Source organism: Osmerus mordax, chromosome 14 (genome assembly GCF_038355195.1).
Source record: "Osmerus mordax isolate fOsmMor3 chromosome 14, fOsmMor3.pri, whole genome shotgun sequence".
Lineage (NCBI taxonomy): Eukaryota > Metazoa > Chordata > Actinopteri > Osmeriformes > Osmeridae > Osmerus > Osmerus mordax.
In genome coordinates, this window is record NC_090063.1 from 9,523,234 (window position 1) to 9,551,219 (window position 27,986).

The 27,986-nt window shown below is 44.5% G+C and overlaps 3 protein-coding genes across 7 annotated transcripts in view; all 3 read right to left on the bottom strand.

Annotated features, from left to right (window-relative positions):
* tmem131l (transmembrane 131 like) overlaps positions 1 to 5,524 on the bottom strand; it is a 29,834-nt gene extending 24,310 nt beyond the window's left edge. Inside the window, exons 1-3 of the mRNA XM_067250947.1 lie at positions 5,368 to 5,524; positions 4,595 to 4,668; positions 2,279 to 2,322 (exon numbers count right to left, since the gene is read on the bottom strand). Of these exons, the coding sequence (XP_067107048.1) occupies positions 2,279 to 2,322; positions 4,595 to 4,668; positions 5,368 to 5,491 (242 nt within the window). The 5' untranslated portion in view covers positions 5,492 to 5,524. The remainder of the gene's footprint in view (positions 1 to 2,278; positions 2,323 to 4,594; positions 4,669 to 5,367) is intronic.
* Positions 5,525 to 7,102: 1,578 nt separating this feature from the next.
* Positions 7,103 to 16,383, bottom strand: mnd1 (meiotic nuclear divisions 1 homolog (S. cerevisiae)). 5 transcript variants are annotated; one of them, XM_067251042.1, is made up of 10 exons: positions 16,264 to 16,383; positions 15,495 to 15,560; positions 14,444 to 14,501; positions 14,170 to 14,214; positions 12,938 to 13,086; positions 11,367 to 11,441; positions 10,952 to 11,066; positions 9,103 to 9,147; positions 8,074 to 8,202; positions 7,103 to 7,403 (listed from the first exon to the last, which is right to left on the bottom strand). In XM_067251042.1, the coding sequence occupies exons 1-9, from the start codon at positions 16,264 to 16,266 to the stop codon at positions 8,096 to 8,098; spliced, it is 663 nt and encodes a 220-aa protein (XP_067107143.1). In that variant the 5' UTR covers positions 16,267 to 16,383; the 3' UTR covers positions 7,103 to 7,403; positions 8,074 to 8,095. The 5 variants fall into 5 exon arrangements, with proteins under 5 accessions (XP_067107143.1, XP_067107142.1, XP_067107145.1 ...); XM_067251041.1 differs by having other exon boundaries at positions 7,103 to 8,202; XM_067251044.1 differs by lacking the exon at positions 14,170 to 14,214 and having other exon boundaries at positions 7,103 to 8,202.
* A 1,008-nt stretch (positions 16,384 to 17,391) lies between these two features.
* cpe (carboxypeptidase E) lies at positions 17,392 to 27,507 on the bottom strand. The gene is made up of 9 exons (XM_067250068.1): positions 27,152 to 27,507; positions 20,663 to 20,859; positions 20,051 to 20,218; positions 19,811 to 19,928; positions 19,367 to 19,549; positions 19,040 to 19,179; positions 18,808 to 18,907; positions 18,083 to 18,201; positions 17,392 to 17,877 (listed from the first exon to the last, which is right to left on the bottom strand). The coding sequence occupies exons 1-9, from the start codon at positions 27,390 to 27,392 to the stop codon at positions 17,779 to 17,781; spliced, it is 1,365 nt and encodes a 454-aa protein (XP_067106169.1). The 5' UTR covers positions 27,393 to 27,507; the 3' UTR covers positions 17,392 to 17,778.
* Between the last annotated feature and the right edge of the window lie 479 nt (positions 27,508 to 27,986).

The following is a 27,986-nucleotide window of genomic DNA, read 5'->3' on the forward strand; positions in this document are numbered from 1 at the left end:
TGCTTTTCACAGCTTTGTGTGCTAAAGCTAAACTATGCAGAAAGGCATGGTTCCTCTCATGTTATGAGTCCTCATCTAAAGATACCTGCATTATGTACCATGTTCTCACCCATACATAACCCTTACTTGAGCATGACATCTGAGCTCTAAACGATATAGCTGATAAGAACAACACTAATGCACAGCATGAGCACCATTCCATGTGACACGCGTGCCGTTGCATGACTGAAGACAACCAGCAATATGGCATCTTGGTCTGTCGATGATTCATTGAGTGTGTGTGGTGTGTGTGTGTGGGCAGTGCACTAATGTGTAGGTACGCTAAGTGTTCTCTCACTGCAACAGAGTGAATGAAGAAGAGAGGAAAATTGGAGGACAAATAGAGAAAGGGGGGATGGATACAGATTTAGAGATGGAAGAAGGGATGACAGACAGAGAACCTCATCAACCTACAGACAGAGAGGGAGAGAAGGAGAGAGAGATTGACAGAGAGGGAGGTCATTGGCCTGCTTCCTATCTCCAGGCCACTGTTGTCAGCAGGCGGGAGGAGACCGATGGCAACCCAGGCAAGAGGCTGATAACCCAGGCACGACAAGCTAAGTCAATAAGGAACATGCTAGCATCCAGTTAGCTCACTAGAGTTACTGATGAGCTCACTGGAGACTACCAAAACACAGCATATTAAGTCAAATATATACTTTTGTACTAGCATTAAGGAGTGTTGCACTCCTTACGTAGTAGTATAGTGTAAATCTGAGGTTTGGCTAAATGTAGGCCTCAAATTATACAATGACTCACTGATATGACCAATTATACAATGACTGTTTGTCTGTGTGTCGAGTAACTCTTAACCACCCACAAGTTTTGTTGTGAAATTACAACATTTAAGAAAACGTTCTGTTCAGAACGACAAAAACAGAACAGAACATTTTTGGGGTTGGAAGAAAAGACAATGGTGGGTAAGATGTTAACTTGATACAGGCCTTTACCCTCCCCCTCCAAACAAGTTCACCCATTTTAGGGCTTAGAAAGAGTGCTGGTGGAGACATCACTGCACTTTAGTGACAGGTTGAATACACAGTTGGCTGGGGCTCTGAGAATGTGTGTGCGTGTGACAGTGGGATGGCTTTTAAAGGAAGCCGACACTAAACAGCCACAGAAGTCAGTCATAAGTTGGAAGCCTCTGAGGATCCTGAAAGCACGTAGATGGGAGGGGGGGGGCAGGGGGCTCATTGTCAAATCTTTGACACTTATTGTTATGAAAACAGGCCTTCTCTGGCCTAGAATAATTCAAATAATCCTCAAGTAGTTTTAGTGGAGTGAGACAATGAAGAGCTACAATGCCGTTTCTGTAAACATACTAACTGGCTGTATTTATTACAAAAATGTAACACTGAAACTAAAAACAAGGAACTTCATAGGAGACTTTTACTCGTTCATTTCTCAATGTCTGGTCCTGTGGCTGCCATGGCAATTCATCTACACTGCTGCCAGAGCCACTATCAACACATTCGCCTTGAGTTCTGTGCTGTAACTTACTTACTGTTTGTGAGGAAATTCAGCGTACTTTTCCGATGTGTTGGGAAGAGCAGACAGTTTAGTCGACTGAAACAAGCCAGGCACCATAGACCTCCCCTCCATTTTCTTTCAAGGAGTTCTAAAATTAGTCTGGAATGTAGTACTGTGCCTCTCTCTCACTTTTCCCCCCCCTCTCCTCTTCTCATACATATCCCCACACACTTACACCAACATAAACAACACACATATGGAGAACAAAGTTCCTCTCTGGACCTAGATTCACTGAGCTTCATCACTCCCAACAGCACAGTTTCGGAACATGCATTCATAGTGGGTCGTGTATATGACATGAAGGACATGTCCATCCTTCAGCCTTTGTGACGAGTTGACACAATCGTCACAGTGTGTAATCAGATGTTTTCTTCCACTATACACATCTTCACCTTCCCCTGTCTTCCACTCTGTTGTCATATGAAACACAACACCAGTCACCAACCTTCTACAGCATTGTCACAGCCCAGCTCACCTACCCACCCACCCACACTCTAGCCTTGCTTTCTCTTCTTGTCTGTCTGTCAACTGGTCTTTCCACATGAGCATGGCCAGCGAAAAAACTGCTTTCTGATCACAGAGGAAAATGCATCCCCCTGTTGTGCCTTCTCTCACTTGACAGTCACAAGGGCAGGTATGCATGTGTGAAAAAGAAAACAGGCTTTTCTCTCGCTCCACTCTCCTCAAGAGACCAGGTGTGATATCTTACCTTTCTTCCAACGGAAGACTGTCTGTTCGTCGCTCTTCTACCAGCTGTGAAGATAAACAAATGAGCCGTTTAAATCTTCATAAAACAACTTAATGCGATCTACTTTAGATGTCTCCACACACAAAAGCCATATTGTGTAACTAATAAAGATCAATATGTGTGCAAAAACACAACAGTCATCCTTTGTATTTCATAATTCTTTTGTCACGTTTTTCTACCTAATGATCATTTGGCCCACTTTAGCATTAAATAGTGATTCATTAAGTGTGTTCAGCAGTTGATGGTTTAGTCTGTAAAGTAGCTTAAATAAAATGTAACTGAAAGTAGCTTGTTTCTTTGTTTCCGTGGGTCTATTGTCTTAGTTGCATGATAACAGGCGACTAATACTAATATCAAACATAGTCTTGGAAAAAGTGTGTGCCTATCAACAGACATAACCATCACAAGTGGCAGTAGAGTACAGTATTAGGTGTGGGATGTTCCAAAACATTTTATTCATTTATCAGACACTTTTGCCCAAGAACATCACAGATCAGAAATGCATTGTTCTGGTGGTTGGAGTATATATATTTTACTAAGCACTGTGCAACAACAACACCTTAAGTACAGTGCAACAACAGCTCAACTATAATATGAGATAGTGCAGTGCAACACAAAATAACGTCATATCACCTCACAAACAGTTTTGTGGTTGCTGTCTGTCACGAGACAGTACGGTTACATTCTGCAGTCTGTTGTGACACTTCTGCAGTCTGTTGCAAGACCTGTTCACCTGCTAGTGGCAGCTTGCAATGAGCAGAGCTTAAACCAGAGCTACCTTGCAGCCTTTTCTCTCTCAACGTTCTGGCTAGGGCATGGCTTCATGAAACTACATGGCCATGCCAACATTGGCAATCTGCTTGGTATAGTACATTAGCTTTTTTTCTTCTCTTTACATCTGGATGGAGAATGCTATTAAGTGTCTACCCACAGAAAACCTCTGGATATGAAATATCTACACATTGATATATGACATCTTAATGAACCAGTTTTACATATTTCAGCATAGGTGTGACATCCATACTAGTGGTAAAATAGGATGCATATCTTTATGCTGAGTACATGCTCCACCCAATACTCTAACATCAATATCAGTGCTGGAGGATTATATAAACCAGACACACACACATACGCGCACACTGCAGCCCTGTTCCAATCGAGAAGGCCTCCCTGTGAGTCAGTCCTATCTGAACCTGACACACCCTCGATTGCCAACCTCCCCAAAGTTTGTCTGTGGACAGGCAAGGTGGGACCCATGCAGGGTGGAGGTAACAAAAAGAAAAACAAAGAAAAACAAAAAAAAACATATGGAATATGTTAATCTGACAAATGGAAAAGCCAACTTATCACTTACTATTAGATGACTAGTTTTACCCACATCCACATAATACACAAATATGCCTTCATTTAACATTTACTCAAGATTGGTCGTTTTCATTTAGTTTCACAGGATGGAAAGTGGTATAGAACACTTGATATAAAAGCAGTGTCCAGTTAGTGCCATCTGGCCACTTCTATTAATGTGGTCTGTGAGTCAGAAGCTGACTTCACTGATAAGATGAGGAAAAACATTTAACTACTGTGCTCCTGCTTGAGAGAGTGTGCATGTGTGTGTTCTCCAGGTTACATAACTCCTCAAACATTGCTGCAATGTACAGTGCAGCCTCCTATAAATGCAAAGCACTCCGCAGTTCTGACAATGCATGGCTTGAAATTGTGAGAATCTAGAAATGATAGCAAACCATCACGGTATGACAGATTAGGAACAAGTAATAATTAATGCAAAAGGTTTTGTGACATTTGCATTTTCCTAGCATGATTTATATTTAGCATTACATTTCTAACAGCACTCCAATTGTGCAGTCACTGCCTATAACCAGCCTTATCTCGTAAATGGACATTATGTACAGACTCAGAGCATTGAACAACGGGCCACATGGCATTGTATATAGCAGGTGGCTCAGCCCTGGCAGCTTCTTCCCGCCTCGCTCTGGGTTCTCCTAGCAAGGGCCATCAATTCACGTTTAGAGCAACAAAAGATGCAACCGATAATCTGAATTGTACAGATAGAATTGTACAGGTAGAACATGTATGGCGATCTAGAGTGAATGTCACCGTCGGGTTTAAAGGTTCCACTGCACGTGTAAAACTGGAGCCAAAATCGTAAACAATGGGGTGATCTGTTAAGCGCGTATAGTGAGGATGGGTGAGTCATTGGTAACAGAACGGACGTTTAAAAGGCTTCCCGAAACGATAGTTTTAAAAAATTTATTTTACCTGAACTGGGACTAATGGATCAGTCTCTTCTGCTTGCCAGACCTCGACCACGCTGGAGGACATTTGACTCAGGGCTAGAAGAGAGGTGGAGAAACAGCAGAGTACACTGTCAAACAGATCACCTTCACTCTCTGTCAGCACACTGAAAACAAGACACTCTGTCTATTGATGAAAAAAATTACAGTAATCTGTTTTACAAACCATGTAGGCCTATAACATAAACAAGAGCGTTTATCAACCCGTTAAAACGTAAACTTATGGAAAGGTAGACAGAAATGAGTGTATTCGTCTAACTTGGTAGCTTGGGTTAGCTTTCGAGCTAAACACATGTACGCAGAAGTCGCCTAAACATTAACGAGGGTAGCCTAATTGCGTAATTTAATATTTCTATGTATTTTCAATGTTAAAAAAATTAACATAACTGTGCGTATATTAAAGCGAAGTTCTCTTTGTAACGCGACACTTCCGAAATATGGCTTGCTTATGAACAGGAAACTCCACTGTAGGAAAAAATGCTCGTTGTAGGGCGATTTAAAAAATATTTGTATCATAACTAAACGTGCATACATGCATAGGCCTACTTCAATTACAATAATCTCAGGCATTCATGTAAAAGTCATGTTTGTCCACAATTCACTGGTGGCACAATACTGTAGCAATGCTGTATTAGCACAGACTTGTATTCGCTGTCAACTTGCGGTAGCAGCACTGGTAGTTCCAGCCGACATTTTCGCCACGGTCTCAATAACTGAAGAAAATGCACGTATCCAGACCTTGTAGCTGAGCCCCTCCGTGCTGAACGCAGGGCAGAAGTAGCTGTAGAATTCCGAATAGTATATTAATCCACGTTTTCCTGTGACATTGGCTGCCTTGCTGGATATCCCGTAGCCCCGCCATGCTGCTCTGTTAAAGCAGCCTGCCTGGCTTGTGTTCGCTACGCTTGCCTTTCTCTTTCTCTTCTAAAGAAGCAAACCCTACCTCTATCTCCCTCCCCGTGCCTTGCCCTCTTTCTCGCTGTGTCAAAGGAGAATGCGCCGACTATGGCCAAGTCGTTGCATTGGCCTTCCTGCGTGAGCATATACAAGCTTTGATTTAGAACATGAATGACATGAACGTTGCAAACCCTTTGCAGAAAACAATTCAACCCATGGGGTTACATTTTTGTTTCCCTATCAAGTAGTGCATACATTTGCTGCGAATAGATTACATGAGCGTATCCTGCATTCTGTGGGCCTTGTGCTAGGCCTATATGTAGGGATAGTAAATTGTGATAAACAAAATTCAATTTAAGAATATTTAAATCCGTTTCAGTGGGATATGTGCAACGGTACAGACAATCACAATATAACGCCAACAAAATAATAGCAATTAGGCCTACCACAGCAAGCCTAAACTCATCACAGGGCACCTCGCTTGTTCAAAAATGTAAACTGCAAACCCTAATAACAATATTGTGCGATTTTTAATATTCTGTGATAAATTATTATACATCCCATTGCTCATGGTTTTGCAGCAAACCATGACTCATTCACACTCAACTTCAATTTTTTCATGGGCGTGTAACTGAATTGCTGAGTTAGAGGGCTTGGGAGTTGGCACAGATCACGTATCAAAGACGAGTGGTATTCCGTACTAAAAAAGCAGGTTAACGCATGAACGACACCCGCATACCTAGGTGTGGGCGTGTCTCAAACCACATCTAATGTTTACCTTACGGCTCAGCTTGACTTTACATCATATTTTGTAGTCTCTTGTGTTCGTTTTATCACTCCAACAGTTGTGCAGTTGACACAATTATGTGGAATGCTTAGCTTAGGTGGTCAAAACAGAGAATAAGATGTGCAATAACAGCCCTTTTAAAACCAGTTTAATAGTATTATAATAAAATATTGTATAATCTCATTCATTGTTACATCAATGTACAGTGGTTTTGTGCTTTTTATGTTTTTCCAAAAGTAGAAATAGGACATGGATACACATGTAGCCATCAATAGACATTCAGGATGAACCCAGACCTGTAGGCCACCATCTCTGAGCAAAATTATGAAATTCATGTCCAGTGACCTATGTGTTTATACCTGCCATTGAAACTTGAGACTATTGGTGACTGACAAGTATTTAAACTAGAGGAGCGTGACACGGACTGGGGACACAATGCTGGTTCCTGTCACTCCCTCGACTAGGCTGTTACAGCAACAGAGAAATGTTTTAGATTCCACAGCCTGTATCTAACAAATATTTGAAATATTAACATACAATACACCAGAACAACACAAAAGAATATATTGGTGGACTACCAATAACCCCCTGGTATGTTTCAGTTTCTGCAGGAATTGTCAGTAAGGCAAGGAACCGCTTCCCCTTTGTAAGAAGTATTCTGGTGCAGGCAGAAGGTGAAAGATGATGTTCTCACAGGTGAGCATGGGCATGTTTGCTGATTGTCTGTATATAAACTACAAGACAAGGCAACACCTCAACAGATTCATAACTCCAAAAAGATACAAAAGAAACAGGCCAGGACTTTATTGAAACGATCGTCAAGCGACGTCAAGAAAAAAGAACTGTTTACCAACTCAAATACTGTGTCAATAAAAGTAAATGTAAATATATCAATATTCTTCCCTATAGATTTATCAAACAATGCCCAACTAAAGCACCAGGCACATGTTTGCCTCTCTCCTTCATTATCAATCCCAGAGTGCCTCTTGTTGCTTTGGGAGGTCCGTATACGGATTCATACATCAAACAAGGCTGGCCAGCCCAGGTGCTACAGAGACAGACGTAACCTGCCATAGAGCCTTTTCTCTGGCTGTAGGTACAAAGGAATAGGAAAAATATAATAATTAGTATTGTCATTAGCATATGGATATGTTTTATTAGATCAATTAATTAATTAATATAAGTTATTGTTCTAAAATTGGTAATTGCACTGCTGTTTGATGTGCCCTTTACAAATGTTGAATCGTATGTTCCAATGAGAGAACGTGAAGGAGCATCTTGTGTGCTTGAGTGTGCCAATAAGTGTGAATGTGGGTGTTTGTGTGTGTCTGCGACACAGGCCTCCCCGGCTGCCTGTCTCTCACACACACACACACACTCAGACAAACACAAACACACCATGGCTTGTTTCCGTCAACAACTCTGGCCTCTCGGTTTTCACATAAACAGGTGTCCAAAAAGTCAGGCAGTCCATGCACTCCTTCCAAAGAGCCCCCCGCAGGGGTCAGAGGTTAGCACAGCGCCTTCTCCAGTGTCACACCAGCAGCATTTACACCTCTGAAAGCCTGAGCCTAGCTAGAAATGACTCCCAAGCCAAGCACTACACACAGAAAGCAAAACCTTGCCCAGAATATTAGGACCTGGCCGCTGATTGGCTAAAAATCATAAACTTTTCATTACTCCTTGAATAGACGACACAACTGTTTAAACTATAACGATGCTTTTAGAGTTAATGGTGTGCATTGTGGATTGAACCATACACAGATAAAGAGATGTTATTTGTTAGTCCATGTAGTCAAAATCCTCGGGAATCCCAAAGGCTTTGTCGATTCGGCTGTCGTCGAAACTAAACTTTCTCTTGGCCCAGGACTTGATGGCAAATACATTATCTGAGGAGAAATGAATAGTAATTACTACAACTGGGACACTGTAAGTAAACAGTTACCTATAAAGAAAAGTCACTTCCATGTATGACATGCCAAAACAGAAGACAAGGGGATTGTTCAAGAGGTTTGCTTAAGCCCTGTCCCTTGAGGGTGGAGGGAGATAGAGGGCAGTGAGACCAGCAGACAAGCGGTGTGATTGCAAATTTGAGTGACGTTACCCAGAACAATACTAACAAACACACCTAACAACACTGGAACGAAACCATGTGTCGGCACAAGGGGTGGAGAGAGAGAGGTGTGCATGTGACTTTGAGAGATGGAAAAAAGTGTGTGTCAGTGATTGTGTCCAGGCATGGAGAAAAGAGTGTAAGCCTGTGGCCACTTGAGAGTAACAGGGAAAGTGTGTGTGTCTGCTCAACCAGTGTTAAAGGGGTCCTAGATTAGAGCGAGTTATAAACTGAAACATGATAGTGATGTTAATGTGTGTGTAAACTCTGACCCTGCTCTTCCTCTAAATACCACCTTAACCCCCGCCCTCTGCAATCACCCAAAGGTCAGCCATCACCAGGGTTACCCCTGGGGTCATTTGGCACATAGAGAGTAGCTTGGGTATCGTATGCTAGTAACTAAGGCATGTTTAAAAGGCAAAGGGCTTGTGGTTGGATTTGACTGTTGGATTTGGTTGGTCGTTGCTGTGTCAAGCTTTGGAGGGGGGGGGGGGGGGGGGGGCATTTTTTGTATGTTAGTGTGTGTACGTGCGTGCGCATCTTTCCTTTGCCCTCTGTTAAGTTGACTCATCCTAACCTATGTAAAAATACAGTCTAGCAGACAGGTTATGCAACATCAGTAGTGCGTGAGGTGTGTGTGCGCCTGTCAGTCAATGTGTGCGTTGATTTGACTCACCTGTCCACCTGGAAACAGCCTCCTTCGCAGTGACGTTGGACTTCTCTGCAAGATAAAGAAGAGAACAGCCATATTGGTAGGACACAGCATGTCTACGATGCTAGCAATCCAGGCTTCACTCCACTGTGTACACTGCGGTCTGTTGTCGTGTATGCGGGGGAGTGTGTCTGGAAGGACTCACTGCTTACAACAGGCTTCAACGCTGCTCTGCCAAACCTATTCATCAGCTGACACCCCCCCCCACCCCCCCCCCCCCCCCCCCCCCGCCCCGCCCCCCCCCCCCCCGCCCCACCCACACATCAATTAAATTACAAAGTGGAGCGTAACTCTGTGTGGCCCATCCATTACAGCGACTCTCTGGATGGAACAGGCTCCGGGAGATGGCAGGTCAATGTGCTCTGACACCAACACAGTGCCCAGCGCACACGCGCCGCGGAGACAAGACGAAGAGAAGGGAGCTCCAAAATGAAACAGAGAGAAGGAGGGGAAAAGAGAGGGGATGGGAAGAGAGAAGGGGGGAGAGAGAGGGATGGGAAGATAGAGGGGGAGAGAGAGAGATGGGAAGAGAGAAGGGGGGAGAGCGGGACAGAAAGAGAGAGGGGGAGAGAAAGAGAGCAAAAGAGAGAGGGGGGAGAAAGAGAGTGACAGAGAGAGACAGAGGGAGAGAAATAGGGACAGAAAGAGAGAGGAAGGGGAGAGAGAGGCGTAGGCCGGCATCGTTCACTCTTGGCAGAGAGGCATAGAAGTGGCGGCCAGGCTGAACGAGGGGCTGGCAGGCGCAGCAACTGCTGCTGAAATCTGAGTCACTCCACATCTATGGGAAAATCAGAGGATGGCTGCTCTGGGATCAGATTTAGCTGCTACAAAATCTGACCCCAGTCTTTAGATGTAGGAGGGACTGGTCCTGGACCAGCCAAACATAGGGTGACATTTACAGTACCATGTGACCAAGACTGTGCCAGTGAAACGCAAAATCAGTCCTGCGTTGTGATTTTGGTTTAAGACTTAGTTGGACAACATGGGTTTAAGATAGATCAAGCTAGCTTTCCCTGAATCCTTTAGGACTCCTGTAAATGTGGTGATGACCTTGTCTGGGCGTCGATCTGTGGCGTTTGCGTTGCAGAGACTGAGAGATCAACAAGTCAATCGGACAAAGAAGTCTCTGACAGCAGGCACATCAGGCAAAACTGAAGGAAACCCAAGTTTATTGTTCCTCAACTATTTGTTTCATGGTCAGAGTTGAGTTCCGGAAACACGCTGGTCTAAAGCAACTCTGAGAAAGGAAGCAGCCTGTGGTCTTATGACATCTAATAGGAGACCAACACTACCTATAGATGAGCACTATCCTAGCCCAACTGTAAAACATGAACCCAGCACAGCAGTTATGGCTGGCAAACACTAATTAAAGGTGGGCCTATATGTGTGTGTGCTCGCATGTGTGTGCGTGTGTACATTGCTGTGTTTACATATAGAACATGCATGTTTGAGCGAGTGTATCTATCTCTGTTGCTGAGATGAGATTGGCGTTGCCTGGTTACTTGAGCAGGTTCAGACAAGCTGTGTTGTGCATCAAACACGGTGGAAGCTGCAGCTAGCCAGCCAGCCACAAATAAACACCCAAAAGAGACAGAGATGGACTCAGGCTCATTCCCTGATGCCAGCTTTCAAATAAGGAAGTTCAGCTCCCAAGATGACCACCAGCCACAGCATCTTAGTGGGAGTCCAGAGAGACGGTTTCAAGAGGGGGAAGGGAAGGGGGGGAAAAAAGGGTTTCTAAAGGTTCATCTCAACATTGTGGATGTGCGTGTTCGGTCTGTATATGTGTGTGTTTGTGTGTGTGTGTACGCACTCAGCTCCTCGATCACTTCCGGGTCACACTCTCGGTACTTGTCCAGTTCAGCCTTCAGCTGGGCGTGCTGCTCCCTCAACTCCTGCAGCTGCTTCAGCAGAGCAGCCCGCTCCTCCTGCACACACACGCGCGCGCGCACACACACGCAGGATTATGAGTACATGTCTTGTGTGTGTGTGCGGGGGGGGGGGGGGGGGGGGTGTGCGTGGGGGGGGGTGTGTGCTTGGGGGTGTGTGGGGGTGCGTGTGGGGGTGCGTGGGGGTGTGTGTGTGCGTGGGGGTGTGTGTGTGCGTGGGGGGGTGTGTGTGCGTGGGGGTGTGTGCGTGTGTGGGGGTGTGTGTGTGCATGGGGGTGTGTGCGTGTGTGGGGGTGTGTACGTGCGTGGGGGTGTGTGCGTGCTTGCAAAGGCACCTACTGTCTCCTGTCGTCCTATTCTGGCTCTCTCCCCAGCTTGCTGGAGAGTCTCTCTGCGTGTCTTGGCCTCACAATGCTACAGTTATAAGGAAACAGAAGAATGAACAGACAAAATGACAATGTGTGGATTTGATAAGAAGTCCTTTTGCTTTCAGCCTCCCACCCTCTACAAAAGAAATCAACCTCCCATAAAAATCAGTTCATCCTGAGACAACAAATAGAAAGAGGCACATGTTCTTTCTTGGTTGCTCGGTCATCCTCTGGGCTCATTCTGATGACATCAACTGCGCAGCCAACTAAGGCACATAGTGTTTCTGTTCTGGCCGCAGGGGTCAATCTACTTTTAATTTCCATTCGTCAGTAAAACATTGGTCAGTAAATCCGGAAAACAATGAGTCATACATACCTAAATACATACCTGTATTTATACACACACAGACACATCCCTGCTTACTGTCATTTTGTGTTTCCACAGTGGCAGCCCACACGAAAACCTGACAGAATGACGGCAGGTGGGTAATTGTCTCACGAGCAGTTTCCCCTTCTAGGGTTTGTTATTACAGGCCGGCTCAGCAGGACCCTGATGACAGACACATCCCATCTCCCTCCTCTGTGTGTGAGTGCGTGCACCTGACTGCATGGAACCAGCATCAGACCGTCACCGGTAGCAACCAGGCCTTCTTTCACTCCCTCTGCCCATCGACGACGGAACATTCGCCGACCAGAAACGGTGTCTTCAACGCCCCCAGTCTGCTGCCAGTACCGGCAGAAAGTGGGTCACCGTGGGAGAGGGGGGAGGAGCTAACGAGAGGGTCGGCAACCGTTCCGAACAACAACAACCGTGGTCGGCGCCCACTGCGAGCCACCGTGTGCCAGCGTTCGCTGACGGCAGAGCCAGGTGGAGATCGCCGGGCGAGCCGACAGGATGTGGCACCTGTGGTACCTGTTAAACAAGCTACACGGGCTACGCCAACCCACCAAAAACCAAACCAGAAACAGCAGATTTGTTTGTGTCTAGCAGCGGGGTTGCAGCTCGCGTCTGTCTTCATTAGGAGGTTCGGGGCTCTCACATTCTCTGGCTCCAGGCTTCTCCAAATGACTCATTACCCCAAAACAATAATATTTTGACGCAACACTCGAGTTTGGTGCAAGGCTCATGTTTGTGTTGCGCAAGGACAGTCTTGGAGAAGGTGTCTCAACAAGCCTGTAGTACACAGCATGAGGAACTCGCAAACCTAAATCCTTATCAGAGACAGTCAATACGAGAGTACTGTTGTGGAACTGTAGTACGATGTGGGCCTTACAGTAAACTAGTGGGATATACATGATGGTGAGTCATCAGGAACAGGATATGCATCACTCTGGCCCTGCAAAAACGCAGGTTTCCTTCTCAGTTCCACGTCTATTCTAGGCCGGCTCTGTCTCACTCACTCACTCACACACACCTCTGCTATTTGGTTGACTGGTGACAGAACAGAGCTGACAACTATGAATCTCATACCAATGATCATATTAACATCCGTTTAAGGGCTGGCCACAGCTACTGGTAGTGTGTGTGTGTGTGTTTGTCACCTGTTTGTCCAGCTCGTCCAGGCGGCGCTTGCGTGTGTTCAGTGCCTTACTGGGAAACGCCCAGTAGTAGTTGGAAGTTCCTACCCTCTCACAGTCAACCATGTTGTCATCCACCAGGCTCTGCAGCACATCCTTCACTGACATGGGGGCTGGAGAGGGGGGGGGGTGGAGAGACAGGGAGTGAGAAACAAAGAGTGGGAGAGAGATGGGGAGGAGGTTGGAAGTATGTTAACTTACTGCATCCTTGCTTCCTGGGGTTAATAAGTACATTTGGGTAGTGAGCGCGCGTGCACGCGCGCGCACGCACACACACAAACACACAATGCAGGAGAACAGCTAGTTAATGATCCAGATGTGGTCTCTGGGAAAGTAGCCTAGCACATCTGTGTCCATCATCCTTTTACACATGTGAGAGTGATATAAGGCAAAAAAGTGATAGTCTGCTTTCTCCAAGGGTCTCTATAGTGTGTGTGTGTGTGTGCGTGTGTGTGTGTGTGTGTGTGTGTGTGTGTGTGTGTGTGTGTGTGTGTGTGTGTGTGTGTGAGAGAGAACAGTCTTCAGAACTGATGTCTCCAGAGGGATGGCTGTAAGTGAGGTGTCCTGTATCTGAAGCTAGCTGGGACAGAGTAATATGATACTCCCTCATGCATACCCAGTCCCTGGACTGGAGAAACCAATGGTGCTGTTCTGTTGTTGTTTGGGTCTGCTCTGGGATGTTGGGGGAAAGACACGCATGCGCACACACACACACATACCCTGCAGAACAAAGGGGAGAATACAACTGAAGCAAATAGTGTGAAAACACTCATGATTCTCACTCTCGATTTCTCTGTCACCTTCTCCCTACCCTAACTACATACTGGGGGTGGGGCAGTGGGGGTCTCCCAACATGTGCTTCCAATTGGTGCCCTGGGCAGCCAGATCCAGTTTCCACCAAATTAATGTTGGGCCCGCTGTAAAAAGAGGTCCCTTTTGGGGGCGTCCCAACAGAACGCCGGTCTGGTCCTGTGCACAGGACCCTACATGCATTCCCCCTCCTTCTCAAACATCATGTAAGGGTTCATTGTGCGTTCAGGGGAATGTCATCTTGGTTAAAGGAGTGCCCTGAGAGACCCAGCCCTTTTAACGATGAGATGTCACCATTGCGAGCACACACAAGCCGGGTCATGTGGCGTTTTAGCCACATGTCAACGGGGAAAGACAACACAGTGTTACTTCACGCGTCCGCAGACCAGAGAAGAAGAGAACACGGCCACAGGACTGAGGGACGACAGCACCTGAATGGAATCAGGCCAAATGTTGGTCATAAAAAAAACAATCCAAAGGCGTTAAAGAAAGTGTACACGACTACAGCAACCGGACACATTTGGCATTTCTGAGAAGAACCAAGGCTCCCTGGCATCAATGGTTAACATCTAATTGAGGAACAGAAATGTCTTATTCTGCAGGTTTCACTCGTAAAACAATTCCCTCACATCTGGTTTGTCTCAATGAATCACTACTCACTTATTCCTTTTGTCTTGGGGGCGATTTTCTCGATGTCTTTCAGCTGAAACACGTCTTTCTGCCAGGGGAGTGTGGGGGGGGGGGGGGGGGGGAGGGTCAAGGGATGAGAGAAAACAATTAAACTGCAACATAACTCTAATTGTAAAGTAGAAAGACTGTTCTACATAGTTCAAGTTTGCTGTAGTTGTCATTTCACATCATTTGCAGTGTACAGACATACAGTGGAACGAGATGACCCAGTGTACACTGTGTGTCTAGGACTGGGGGGGATAGACTGAAAACAATCTAATCAACTATTCTACTAACAAGCTAACATTCAACTGTGCACAGTGCAACAGTACACTGTTCAAAGGACGTGTAACAAGTTTGTATCTTTTTCATGAAATAAGAATTGAACAAAACATTTCTAATCTGTTAAAAAGGTGACATTAGTGAACCACCAGTACAGTATAGTGTAGTACAAGAGCAGATTTCCCTGCCAATCCATCTATTCCGTCTTGTTATTATTAATCTTAAGTAAACAGGTGGGAATGTCTGCAAAGTATGTCCTGTTTGAGACTTGTAGCCTACTTGTAAAAGCTGTGAAAAGGCAACATTAAGTATTATTCAGATCAAAAAGGACACATATACATAAAATCGGGACCTAGAAAACATAAATATGATGGAGGCATCTTACATGTCACGTAGATGATAATTCAGTAAGCCTCATGGCTTTTTATATAAAATATAAAACAAGATATAAGAAGAGTGCAATATGAATGATGGAGGAGGGAGGGGGATGTGGATAATATAAGGCATGGGCACACTGGAAGAGGCTCTGTGTGTGTTTGGGTGTGTGTGGGTGGGTGTGTGTCACGTGATGTTTTCTTTGGCTCTCAGGTGTCTTAGCATACCCTGACATCTGTCACAGATTTCTACTAAAGGAACCCACCCCTGGTTTTCACTTGCAGATTCAAATCTTACCATACCTTTGCTTTGATCTAGATATTACTGGACCTACAGTTAAGTTAAACATGTCTTAACGAAAAGGATTTTCAGGATTTAAACTTACCGTTTCGAAGAAAATCTCCATCATCCGTGTCCTCTTCTCCTCCAAACTCAGACCTTTTTTTTTGGACTGACAAAAAGCGAAATCATTTTAAATTCACTACACACATATATATATAAATTGTAGGCACATAATCAGTGTGTGTGTGTGTGTGTGTGTGTATACACATGGTAGGCTTCCCTACATGTTTTAGACAGTATGATTTATTTATGGTGGAATCTCCGAACCATCCTGCATGTTGCCTGCAGGTGTGCTGCAGACACACCTACAAACTACTAGACCTACTGCACTACAGGTTTAAGGCCAGTGCTAAAAGCTAGTCTAGTACCTCCCTCTCTCACCTTAACCCGTTGATTTTTACTTTCCACACAAGCTACTTTGCACAGTGTATGTATTGTTCTCTAAAGTTTGGATGCACTAGCTAACTCTAGCTAGTAATATTTTAAGTGCAATATTTGCACTTAATATTGCAATATATGCACTTAATATTGTAAAATGTGTTTATAAACACATTTTACAATATTGCATAAAACGAGCAGCTGCATTATGCTACTACTACTAGTATAGCTCCCCGTGTTATACTGGAAATAAACTATTAGCCAACTAGCTAACCCTCGCTGGCAAACTGGATATTGTTGCTAGAGCTAACAAGCTACCCACTAGCCTACTGACTGTATTTGGAACTAAAACTAAAAACAGCTAGACTAGCAAACTTAAACTAGTTAGCTTACCTAGCTAACAACAAAGCCAAGACGGTACAACAATAACTTACCATTTCCAACTCGTTAGGTGTAACACTTTAACTGGCTATATATTTTCGACTGTTATTTAAGTCTTTATATTAAGCAAAGGACGCGAAAACATGACAAAGTTCCCGCGGCAAGACCTGTCATCAGAAGGGGTAGTGCGAGCGAGACCATTCATTCACTATGTGGTCATGTGTCGCCCTCATTTGGCCAGACAGACTACAGCACAAAACTTCTCATTAAGAAAAACTTAATCCTCACGTAGAACTATATAATTTTCCCTATGGTTTGATTTTCATCATTAGAATATTTCTTTTTGCTGATATTCCAGTATCGTTTCAGTAACCACTGATCTGCATCAATAATAAATACCACAGTGCTGGACAACATAAAGTTTTTTTTTAATTAAGGGTATACTGTACGTTTTTTTTTTTTTTTTTACAGTTATCAATTTCACGGCTCATTTTTACATTCATCAGATTTTCCATGTTTAGACAGCAGGCTCTGTAACCACCCAAACTACCGTTGCCATAGCTACGTCTCCATGGGCACCTTAACTCTCTGATGTAGTGTCCTAGATGTGTAGCGTTAGTTCGTTACCGCATGTAAAACTACGCCACCATGTCTTCTTGGCATGGCAGACATTGCATTAATATCAGAGGTGATCAAAGCAGTGGGATGGCTTTAAACTGTGCTAACGCTCTGAATGCAATTCTTACTCATACAAGACTTAAGGAGGGCATATCTAGTCTATGCTAATCCAGATATGTCTACAAATGAAAGTGTTAAGAGTCCACTTGGATAGAGGGAAGCTATTGAGCTCAACAGAATATTTGGGGGAAGAGACACGAGTAGATATACATCCTTGTATTGGTCTTTATGTGTTACAAAAACGGCTATCTCCTTCAATGCCTAATTCCTAAATACAGTATATATTACATAACCATTATTCTTGTGCTAAAATCAAGTTTGTTTTGCATCCAGTTTCAAAAAAACATAAATCCAAGATAACTCTTAACATCTATAACATACATGTTACAAGCTTTGCTGTAGTGAATGCTTTCATTACTTAACATTGGGTGTCAGATCCCTGTGTAGACCTTAGTAGGAAAACCATACTCTATAAATGTGTGTGTGCAGTGCACTAAAGCCTGAAGAAACAGATATGTCAAAATGCCTTTACATAATGAAATACTCAATCACTCATTGGCTATATAGATGGATGCCATGGTACTGATCACATGTACAATAAAGAACACAATATCATAGGAATAGACTAATAATGATTTTGCTGTCGCCCCCATGTGCAGACTGCCAGGAGATTCTCTTTTGTGCACGTGTGGGTGTTTGTGTGTTCAGATCAACCAACAGGCAGTACAGGGTAAACCCATCACAATAACAACAATTAAAACCCATTAAATAATGATTACAAACAAAGCAGAAACAAATATAGACATTTTTTTACAGTGGGTAGGCAGACACACAGAATGCAGAATATATTACACCGATAAATGGACGTTCGTATCAACCAATAAGAACAGTTAGAAGTTCAGTGTCTCTGACATCATCTTCCACCAGTCCATCAGCTCCTCTTTTTCCTCCTCCTTCCTCTCCACAAGGGACTCCAGCTCAAAATCAACCTGAGGGAGGAATGGATGGATGGACGAGGAGGACAAAAATACAGATTAAGAACATTTAGAGGGTCAGATAGAGGGACAAAGAAAGGAAAAGTGAGTTAATATATTGATGTAATGCTTATGTTTAGTTCCCATACAGTATTCATCCTGATTGCTATGTAGGCCTACTGTAGGCGGTAGGGGATATGTGCTATTATGGGATTCTTACCCTGACTGCTGGGCTGAAGGCAACGGCCACCTTCTTGATGATGGTGAGATAACCTGGAGCCGAGGCTGATATTTTGTAGTTTCCAGGTGCCAACAGGCGCCAGTAATCACCGTCTTTGGCTACATAAGTCAACAAGTAAAAAATATTGATGAAAAGGTTTTAAGACTTATGTTGCAAATGGAAATTGCATTAACATTATAACATCTCTAAGAACATCTCTCTTATGCCTGGTTTTAGCCAGAACACTTTCCATCTTAGTTCAACACACATAGCTACACGCCTACATACTTACACATACTGACAAAATAAGAATCAGAGCACTTAAAATCGCATGTAAGGCTTATACAAATATGTACATTTATGAAATACTTGTGTGAATTCATAACTTACAGTTACCACCTCAAATTTACCTTAATGTTAAGCCATGATTCAGCAAGCCCTGATTTAACAAGCCTCATAGAAATACCGCATACTGTGACAACTCGGACCTTTGAGGACTGTTGTAATACACAAATTGTCCACGGGATGGTAGCATTGGCTACCTTTTTGGTATGTGAGGTAATTGTGACTGATGTGTAGTTTTGTCTTTGTGAAAAGTTGGAACAAAGTTGATTAGGTGGATGTGTGGGGCTATCTTGTTGTTATCAGTGACCTATGCACTTTGTAAAGCTCTCTCTTGGAAGTCGCTTTGGATAAAAGCGTCTGCTAAATGAATAAATGTGTACCTGTGGTGATGTCATGGTCAATGCCCTCCACAGAGATGGAGGCGTTAGAAATGGGGTTCCCCTGAAGGTCACGCACAAAGCCCTTTACACCACGGTGGACCTAAAAACACACACACACAGTTTCTTACTGAACTGTCCGTCTTATTTTGTTATTCATTGGCTGGTAACTTTGGTTATTTAAACATTTGTAGTTAGAAATACACTAACATGTGATGAAGAACGTATTGTGTACCTGCTCTATGTAGTTCACCAGGGAGTTGCGATTCTGCTCCCAGTAGGTTTTCAGAGTGTCCTCAGCTGGGAACTTGTCACAGCTCAGCTCCAGAGTGATCTCAAAACAGTTACTGCTCAGGTAGTTGAAATCCTGCATGCCTATTTATGACAGAGAAACATTTAATCACCACCATTGTGAGTGTGTGTGTGTGTGTGGGGGGGGGGTTTATGCATGTATGTGTACAGTATGCAAGCGGTGTTACTGCATAACGACTCACGACTGGACCAAATCACAAAACAGATCTGTTAGCCAGCCTGTGTATGTGTGTGCGTGTGTGTGACTAACCCCCAGGCACGCTGTACCAGGCCCCTCCGTTGGTGATGCCCTCGGTGAAGCTGGAGTCGTCGTCATTCTTGCGGCAGGGTGCTCTCTGGGGGTCCGACATGACGGGGTTGAACATGGAGTAGGCCCGCGCCAGGGACTTGAACGTCACGTCGTCGGGACTGGCGCTGTACTCGTGGGTGGAGCCTGAAGGAGGAAGAGAACGGGGGATGCAGGGAGGGAGAGAGAGAGAGAGAAAGTCAGTGAGTGTGTCTGTGACTGCAGTGAGTGTGTGTGTCAGTATGTGGGTGTGTGTATAGGACCTGGAAATGGGTGTATGCGTGTGGATACGACCTCTAAGTGCCTGTGTGGGCATGCGTACGTATAGGACCTACAAGTGCGCGTGTGTGTATAAGGTATGAGCGTGCCTGTGTGTGTGTGTGTGTGTGTGTGTGTGTGTGTGTGTACCAGTGCGGGTTTCGTCGTAGGGGTAGTTGGCCACCACGTCTCCTCCGTGCAGGTTGGCAGACAGGACGAAGGGGATGTCCATGATCCAGTGGATCACTGCTTTGGTTTCTGGAGCCAGCTGAGAGAGTGGGCAGAGATGCACACAGGTTAACCCAGGCCCATCGCTGCTCATGCACAGGTTCTGATTGCGCGTGTGCACGTGAGTGTGTGAGCCTGTTGAGCACGGAGGCTGCTCGTCACCTTGGCGTTCTCATCCACGGCCTTCTTCATGTTCTGCAGCAGGTGGTTGTTGGCTCCGCCCTCCTTCTCGTTGATGTAGATGATGCGGTCGAGGTCAGGGAAGTTGCGATTCAGGTCCACCCCCTGGGCGTTGCTGCGGCCCATGAACCAGTCCTTTAGCTCGCCCGGCTGCACGGCAGGGGAGGAGGAGAGGGAAGAGGTGAATGCAGCTGTTCACTGAACATAATCAGTATTTGTACTAATTTGCATGTTGAAATGCAAACTGCAATGCAAGAAAGAGAGAGAAAAGCTGAGAATAAAGGAGAGAGAGAGAGAGTAAACACTGACAAGAGATGAGAGAGAAAGAGAAATAGAAGGAGAGAGATACATGGGCTAAGGTCAGGGCTAAGAGGAAGTCTACAGTATAAGCTGTTGTCTTCAAACCTAAAAATACACCCCCAGACATCTTGTTTGCATAACATTTCCTAAGCGGCATTTGTTTGCGCTTTAATATATTAGTGAGCGTGTGTGTGCTGTAGTGTACGTTTCTGTATATGCACTAGTGTACTTAGTATACTGTGCATATGTACTGTATGTGTGTGTGGTGTAGTGTACTCTAGCATGTGTGTGTACCTGCGAGGCGGCCTTCTCAAAGCCGTCAGGGTTCATCGAGGGCATCAGGTGAATGCGCGTGTTGTGGACGAGATCGATGATGGTGTCATTGCCCAGCTGGTACTGGTTGCACAGGTACTCTGCCAGGTACACAATCAACTCCCGGCCTACGGCCTCATTGCCGTGCATGTTACCAATGTACTTGAACTCAGGCTCACCTGGGGAGAGAGACACATACCACACACACAAACACGTTAGGCATGACACGCTGTATACTAATGTGGTTTTTTTGTATTGAGAAAAGAGAGAGAATGACAGGGATAGATATAAACGAGACACACTCCATAAGAAATAAACACCCACTAACCTATTGTAAAGTTGTTTTTTATGTGTAAATTGTCTTTCCACATAGGTCATTCAGTTCAACCTGAGCCAATGGCGCCTGAGTGAACTAAAGCCCACTTAACGGCCTGCTTCTTTTCTCTCCCAAAATCTTTTTCCCAGGTTTCTCTAAACATCTTAAATAGCCACAGACATGCACACAATCATCACTCAGCTCTCATTCATGAGCTGCTTCCTGAAGCTGAGAGAAGTAGCACTCAACTAGCAACTATCTCAGGCCACAATCACTGGTGAGAGCTGCTCTCCTTTCCTAAGTGTGATGAAGAGCTGGGATTTTCTATGGAGATTACTAAGGAAAGGAACAAACGCACACACGCACACACACACGCACAGCACATCCACACGTACACAGGCAGAGACAAAGATGTTAACAATCACTGGCACTACCTTCACTATCACACACACGGACACAACAAAAACTGACACCAAATTGTACACAATTCAAGGGTGTTTTAGTATATAGGCTAAAACACTATAGGCTATAGACTACATATATCTTACAGAATAGAACATGTATATGATAGAAAGGGTGTTTAGTGTAGGTACACGCTCATATTTTTCAGACTAGAACAAGATGGTGTAATAAATGTAAAAGTCTTAGAGCTTCTGAAGTATTGTTAATCATCCTGCTCTCTCTCCACGTTCCATCTGTTTCATATACTAATTAGCCGATTCTTCACTCTCTTATTCTCTTTCTAGAAATCACACACACACTCCGCCAGAAAGTTCGACCATTCAGCTGCCTGTTCCCTATATCTTTATTTTCAGTATCCCAAACTCTCTCTCACAAACGAATATTTTAATATCAAACACATTCACCGCTAATCGTCTTTGTGTGTGGGACCGGGCTTGCATGTTTATGTAAATCTCTGAAACCATTTGATCTATCTTTGAAAATACCACAGCAAGCTTTCATGTTTGGGACACATGCATGCATGCACACACACACATCTGGAAAGCAGGTTATTTTTAAATGCTAGAGTCTGGTTCCTCTCTCTTTGCTGCTGCTAACAACTTCAAGACTATATACAATTAAATCTCCTTGAATGGTTTTAACAGGGAAACAGACCGCACGCCTCACAAACCTGATAGAGCTGTCAGCCATACACACACACACGCACACACTTTGATGTTACAGTATATTAGTTATTGCATAAACTCTTCTGCAGATGTTCAATGTCAAGGTATCCTATTCTCTTCACAACATGTTTAACTGACTAATTGTGTGTGCGCACGCGTGCGCGTGTGTGTGTGTAGAGGGAATAATGGGATACAAGCATGTGTTTCTTCTTAAAACGCAATAAAACATTTCAAGTTTAAAACTGTGATTCATACACACACACACACACAGACACACACACACACACACAAAACCATGCTTACAGTCCTGAGGCGTAATCCTCACTAATCATTACAAACACTTTGACACCCTAATATACACACTTCTATATACCCCTTACATACACACATACACACACACACAACGAATGACAAGAGAAGCATAATCCATGTCTGTATTAATCTGTTTATGTAAGGCCACAGAGCAGTTCAGCCCATTTGGAGCCCCCATCCCCTGTGCTCTGATTAGTCAACGGCGGTCGGACATCGGGTAGATCAATACAGGTGCCTCTGATGTGAACGCTGCCGTGGCAACAGTGGAGCACCACGCAAAATGTCTCTAGCACATTAGTGGTCTCCATTGTGTCATGGTCACGGTGACACACACACAAACATACAGGTAGTGCGTCATTACAGTGGCTCAAAAACAAACCGACTGTTTGCTCTGAGGCAGCTTAAGACACCATTATCACCGTCTGACCTAATCACCTGCCTAAGGAGAACACAGTCACATCCAGACGAATGACTTCACAAGAGACTGATTGGAACAGCCACAGCCTCAGAATCCAAAATGGCCTCCTTAACCAGCCATATATCAGGGGACAGAATAAGTACAGAGACAAAGCCCTCTAAGCTCTCTTGGGGATCAAATCAAATGTATTTGCATAGCCCTTATCACAAGCAATGTCACAGAGGGCTTCACATACATCCATAGAACTGCACCTATCTAAACCCTCCCAACAAGGAACAACAAGTCAGCAATGTTTTTGTTGGAACAGCAAGGACATTGCAGGCAGGGATAAACAAGTAGCAGTGGTGTAACGTTTCAATTCAGATATTTAGTTTCGACTTTGTGTTGCCTGAAATAATAGTCTGCATAAAAATCTCACAGCCTTTACAGCTTACAAGTCCCAACTGAAAATATTGAGGACAAATAAAGAGAGAAAAAGAGCAAGAGAGTAGATAGAGGAGAAAGAGATAAAGAGTGAAGATAGAGGGAAAAATAGAGGAGAGAAAGAGATGGAGAAAATCAATATATTTGCATATGGAGGAAAGGAGAGAAAGATGAGAGTAGAGGAGGAGGGGAAAGGGAGGAAGGAAAGACTTGGCTTTCCTCTGATGTATAATAGATGACCTCTGGCTGGTACCTTAGAGATTCTCTCTCTCCATCTTTCTCTTCCTCTGTCTCACTGTCTCTGTTCCTCTATCTCACTCCTCTATCCCCTTCTCTCCCCATCTCCTTTTCTCTCCGTTCTTCTGTTCCTATACTCCGTTTATCTCTCTCCTCTTCTTTTTCTCTTTCTTTGTACTTTTGTACCGTCCAATTCTCCCTTTCTCTGTCTCCTTATCTAATTCCCCCCCTCTCTAGTCCACTCTCTTTTTCTCTCTGTGTCTGTGCATATACAGTATGAGATCTTGTATCTTGTAACCAATAAGATGTTCTTTCTTCGTCTTCCTCTGGAGAACAGCTCACAGTGGAACAACACATCATGAAACACTTTTCACTTCTTTGTTTTCTCTCCCATCTCCTCCTCTCTCCGTCTCTGTCATTGTATTTCCTAGATCTTCAGTGTATGAATATGAACCAGCAGTATTTGTAACCCTCTTTCATGGTCATTGCATGTATTGTACATGTAGATACTGCTGTGCATGTTTGGATGTGTGTGTGTGTATGTGGATGAGTGCGTTGGCATATGTATGTGTACTAAAAGCAGGATTAGAAGCTTTCTATTCAGTCTGATTAAATAATCTACTGCTAAATCACACACATTAACATTAACTGAGATGGTAGATGTGAAAACAACATCAAAATTCACTGGAAACTCCCACTCTTTTACTGGGTCTTTATAAACCCAGAATGTTCTGTCGTACAAAAACCAACACACTACTTAGTGTCAACTCCACCTACAGAAACCAGCACACTACTTAGTGTCAACACCACCTACAGGCATATCAGACCTGGAAATCAATCACAAAGACTTTTTCCCTCAGTCCTAACGAAGTCAGTGCCAGCATGTCTATACTAAGTCAGGGGAGTTCATCAGTGTGTTTACACACCCCGTGCTAGCCGGGTAGCGTGCGACAGATGGTCGGTTAGCCGACAGATGCACAAGCTCAGAGGACGCCGGTGATCGCAGTCCGAACCGGTCAACCGCGCACTCCCGGGAGGCTCACCGCCCGCTAAGCCGATCTGTTGTCACGGCAACCGCTATTTTGGCCTCACCTTAAACTTCTGACACCTTCGAGGCGATTGATTCACGTAGCAGGCTGTAGCCTGGACAGAGGATATGAACAAAGGGTGATCAATATAGAAAACATTTTGGATGACCATAGAGGAAACAGGACATACAGCCTACCAATAGAATACCTTTCAGGCCAGGCCGGAAAAAGCCCCTTGTAGGGTTCAATACAGAACCTTCCAATGCTGATAATGGTTCTGTCTGAAACCTAAAGGTTCTACCTTGTTCTCTCCCTCTATGTGTGTGAAGGAGGTGGGAGGAGAGAGGCTGAGGGGGGTTGATGGGCGGTATGTTGCCCCTGGAGACCAAGCAGGGGCCGGGCTGTGGAAACTCATCTGGTTATGATCAGAAGCTCCCTGCTGCTACCATGACTCACTCTGGTTGTAGCTCTACCCAGCTCTGATATTACTGACTGCAGCTTTACCCAGCTCTGATGTTCTTGACTGCAGCTCTACCCAGCTCTGATGTTCTTGACTGCAGCTCTACCCAGCTCTGATGTTCTTGACTGCAGCTCTACCCAGCTCTGATGTTCTTGACTGCAGCTCTACACAGCTCTGATGTTCTTGACTGCAGCTCTACCCAGCTCTGATGTTCTTGACTGCAGCTCTACCCAGCTCTGATGTTCTTGACTGCAGCTCTACCCAGCTCTGATGTTCTTGACTGCAGCTCTACCCAGCTCTGATGTTCTTGACTGCAGCTCTACCCAGCTCTGATGTTCTTGACTGCAGCTCTACCCAGCTCTGATGTTCTTGACTGCAGCTCTACCCAGCTCTGATGTTCTTGACTGCAGCTCTACACAGCTCTGATGTTCTTGACTGCAGCTCTACCCAGCTCTGATGTTCTTGACTGCAGCTCTACCCAGCTCTGATGTTCTTGACTGCAGCTCTACACAGCTCTGATGTTCTTGACTGCAGCTCTACACAGCTCTGATGTTACTGACTGCAGCTCTACCCAGCTCTGATATTACTGACTGCAGCTTTACCCAACTCTGATGTTACTGACTGCAGCTCTACACAGCTCTGATATTACTGACTGCAGCTCTACCCAGCTCTGATGTTCTTGACTGCAGCTCTACACAGCTCTGATGTAACTGACTGTAGCTCTACCCAGCTCTGATATTACTGACTGCAGCTTTACCCAACTCTGATGTTACTGACTGCAGCTCTACACAGCTCTGATATTACTGACTGCAGCTCTACCCAGCTCTGATGTTCTTGACTGCAGCTCTACACAGCTCTGATGTTACTGACTGCAGCTCTACACAGCTCTGATATTCATGACTGCAGCTATACCCAGCTCTGATGTTACTGGTCTGTTAAGTGCACATTGTCATATGATGTAAGCACACAGTCTTCACACACACACACACACACACATATACAGGGATAGTTATTTCCTTCTCTAAATGGTTGTTGGACACAAACGCATATGTATATTTACTTACTAACAAGATCAGGAAATTGGGATGTATAAGGCCTAGTGTAAGAGAACAGAACCAGTTGTGTGTGTGTGTGTGTGTGTGTGTGTGTGTGTAGTACAAGAACGTACTTCAAGTTTTATATAGTATGTATTATACAGTAGAGGTACTCACGTCAGCAAGTCACCTTAGAGAGTTAGGTTACTGAAGCCATAGAGCCGCAGTGGGCTGTTGAAGTCATATGGGACAGCCTGATTTTGTACCTGAGACTGTGCTCTGTGCCATTGTCACACCTAACCCATGCATAGTCTATGGTTACAGTTGGCTATAGGCCTGCATTAAAACCACAGACAGAAGCATACTTTTACTCATCACTAGCGCCCTCTTGGCCTAAATGTGTCAATCAGGGCAGGGTACGCCCAACATTGATACATCTCTGGCCCATTGATGTTCATGCAGGTTAACTGATAGGACTATACAGTAAGGCTACACTGTACATTAACATTTATATCACTTTCTGCTCAAATGATTTAGTGTACAGGTCAAATGAGACACTCTTTTCAAATGATATTGACAAATGAGTTTACCATTGAAACCTTTTTGTTTTTACTATGTCTTTGTGTGTTTTTGTTCGTTGCCAAACCACTTCTCTATTATCTATTTCACGGTGTGTCCTGTGGCAGGTTCCATTTGCCGTGTCAACACCGTTCTCAGCATCACGATTCAGTGAAAGCTTACTGAGATTCTCTTCATCCAGCAAAATGGCGGCGTCGCCTGGTTGTTCCAACAATCTACACCCTTAAATCGGTGATAGGATACACTGTGCATCCAATGCGGCCCTTTTACGCACTAGGCTACATGACACACCTGCCTGCGACTTTTTCACACAGGACTATGAAAGGCATAAATACACGTATTTCTCGGAAAACGATTATTACTTAAGCATTATTAATGTTTCTGTGTATTAATTGCTTAACCGCCTGCGAGCTATCAAATACAGCTCGATCACTGAGTGATTCAGCTAGCGCAATTGTGCGTGACGCGTGTGTTATTGACTGTGAAGGGCTATTGTGATAATTGGAGAGGGGAAGAGGAATGGGGGACGCAACTGACCAGGCTCGTGCGTTCCAGGGTTGTCTGACATCTCCAAAACGAGCAGTTCACGGCCCTCGAAGCTCTCCCCGATGGTGTAGATGCGCGTGATGGACGGACACTGCAGCCACACCGACACCAAAGCCTTCCGTAGCTCCTCATAACGATGATACTCGAACGAGATATCTCCATCATCGGCTCCGTTAACTGCTGCCAAGGCAACCAGAGTCCCGAATAAAACTAGTGTAATGACCGGTTTCATTTTGGTATGCTATTTCTCCTCTCTCCTCTGTCCGTCTCTGTCCTGCGACTTGGTGTCAAGCCTTATCTCTGCACCCTTGCCTCGCTCTGGACTATAAATACTATCTATCTTGCTCCGGGATGTGCTGCTGTACAGTACGTCACCTGAGCTCTCTCTCTCTCTCTTCCACTCTCCTCTCTGGTGCTCGTCGCGCTAAATTGCAATGACGCTGACTGCGGAAGGCAGACATGAGAGGCGTGGCCAAGCTACATTGGAGAAAAGCAGAAGAGTATCACCACAACATTTAAGGACATTCATCCATGGACACTATTGTGTAGTACAGTTCTCAACATCTCACCTATTTTCTGATGTAAATCAAATGAAAGATATTTAATATAGGTGTGTCTGGAAAAATAATGATTTGTAATCTATTTTCGTCACTATTGTCGCATACCTGAATCTACCTTTTCCTGTCATCGGAAGTGTCATTGTTTTTCCCCTTATTTTTTAACTAACAAAGGACGTCTCACTTCTGCAGCCTTAACTGGGCATTTTCTGTATACCGAATTGAACTTGATTGTACTTGAATTGAACCGGATTGAATATCCAGTACAA

Coding starts and splice junctions, on each gene's coding strand:
- cpe (XM_067250068.1), bottom strand. CDS start 27,392: ATGAAACCGGTCATTACACTAGTTTTATTCGGGACTCTGGTTGCCTTG. Junction 20,860..27,151: donor CCCTGGAACGCACGAGCCTG/GTCAGTTGCGTC, acceptor CTCTCTCCCCAG/GTGAGCCTGAGTTCAAGTAC. Junction 19,550..19,810: donor CTACGACGAAACCCGCACTG/GTACACACACAC, acceptor TTCCTCCTTCAG/GCTCCACCCACGAGTACAGC.
- mnd1 (XM_067251042.1), bottom strand. Junction 14,502..15,494: donor TGGAGATTTTCTTCGAAACG/GTAAGTTTAAAT, acceptor CTCCCCTGGCAG/AAAGACGTGTTTCAGCTGAA. Junction 8,203..9,102: donor GGCTGTTTCCAGGTGGACAG/GTGAGTCAAATC, acceptor ATTTCTCCTCAG/ATAATGTATTTGCCATCAAG.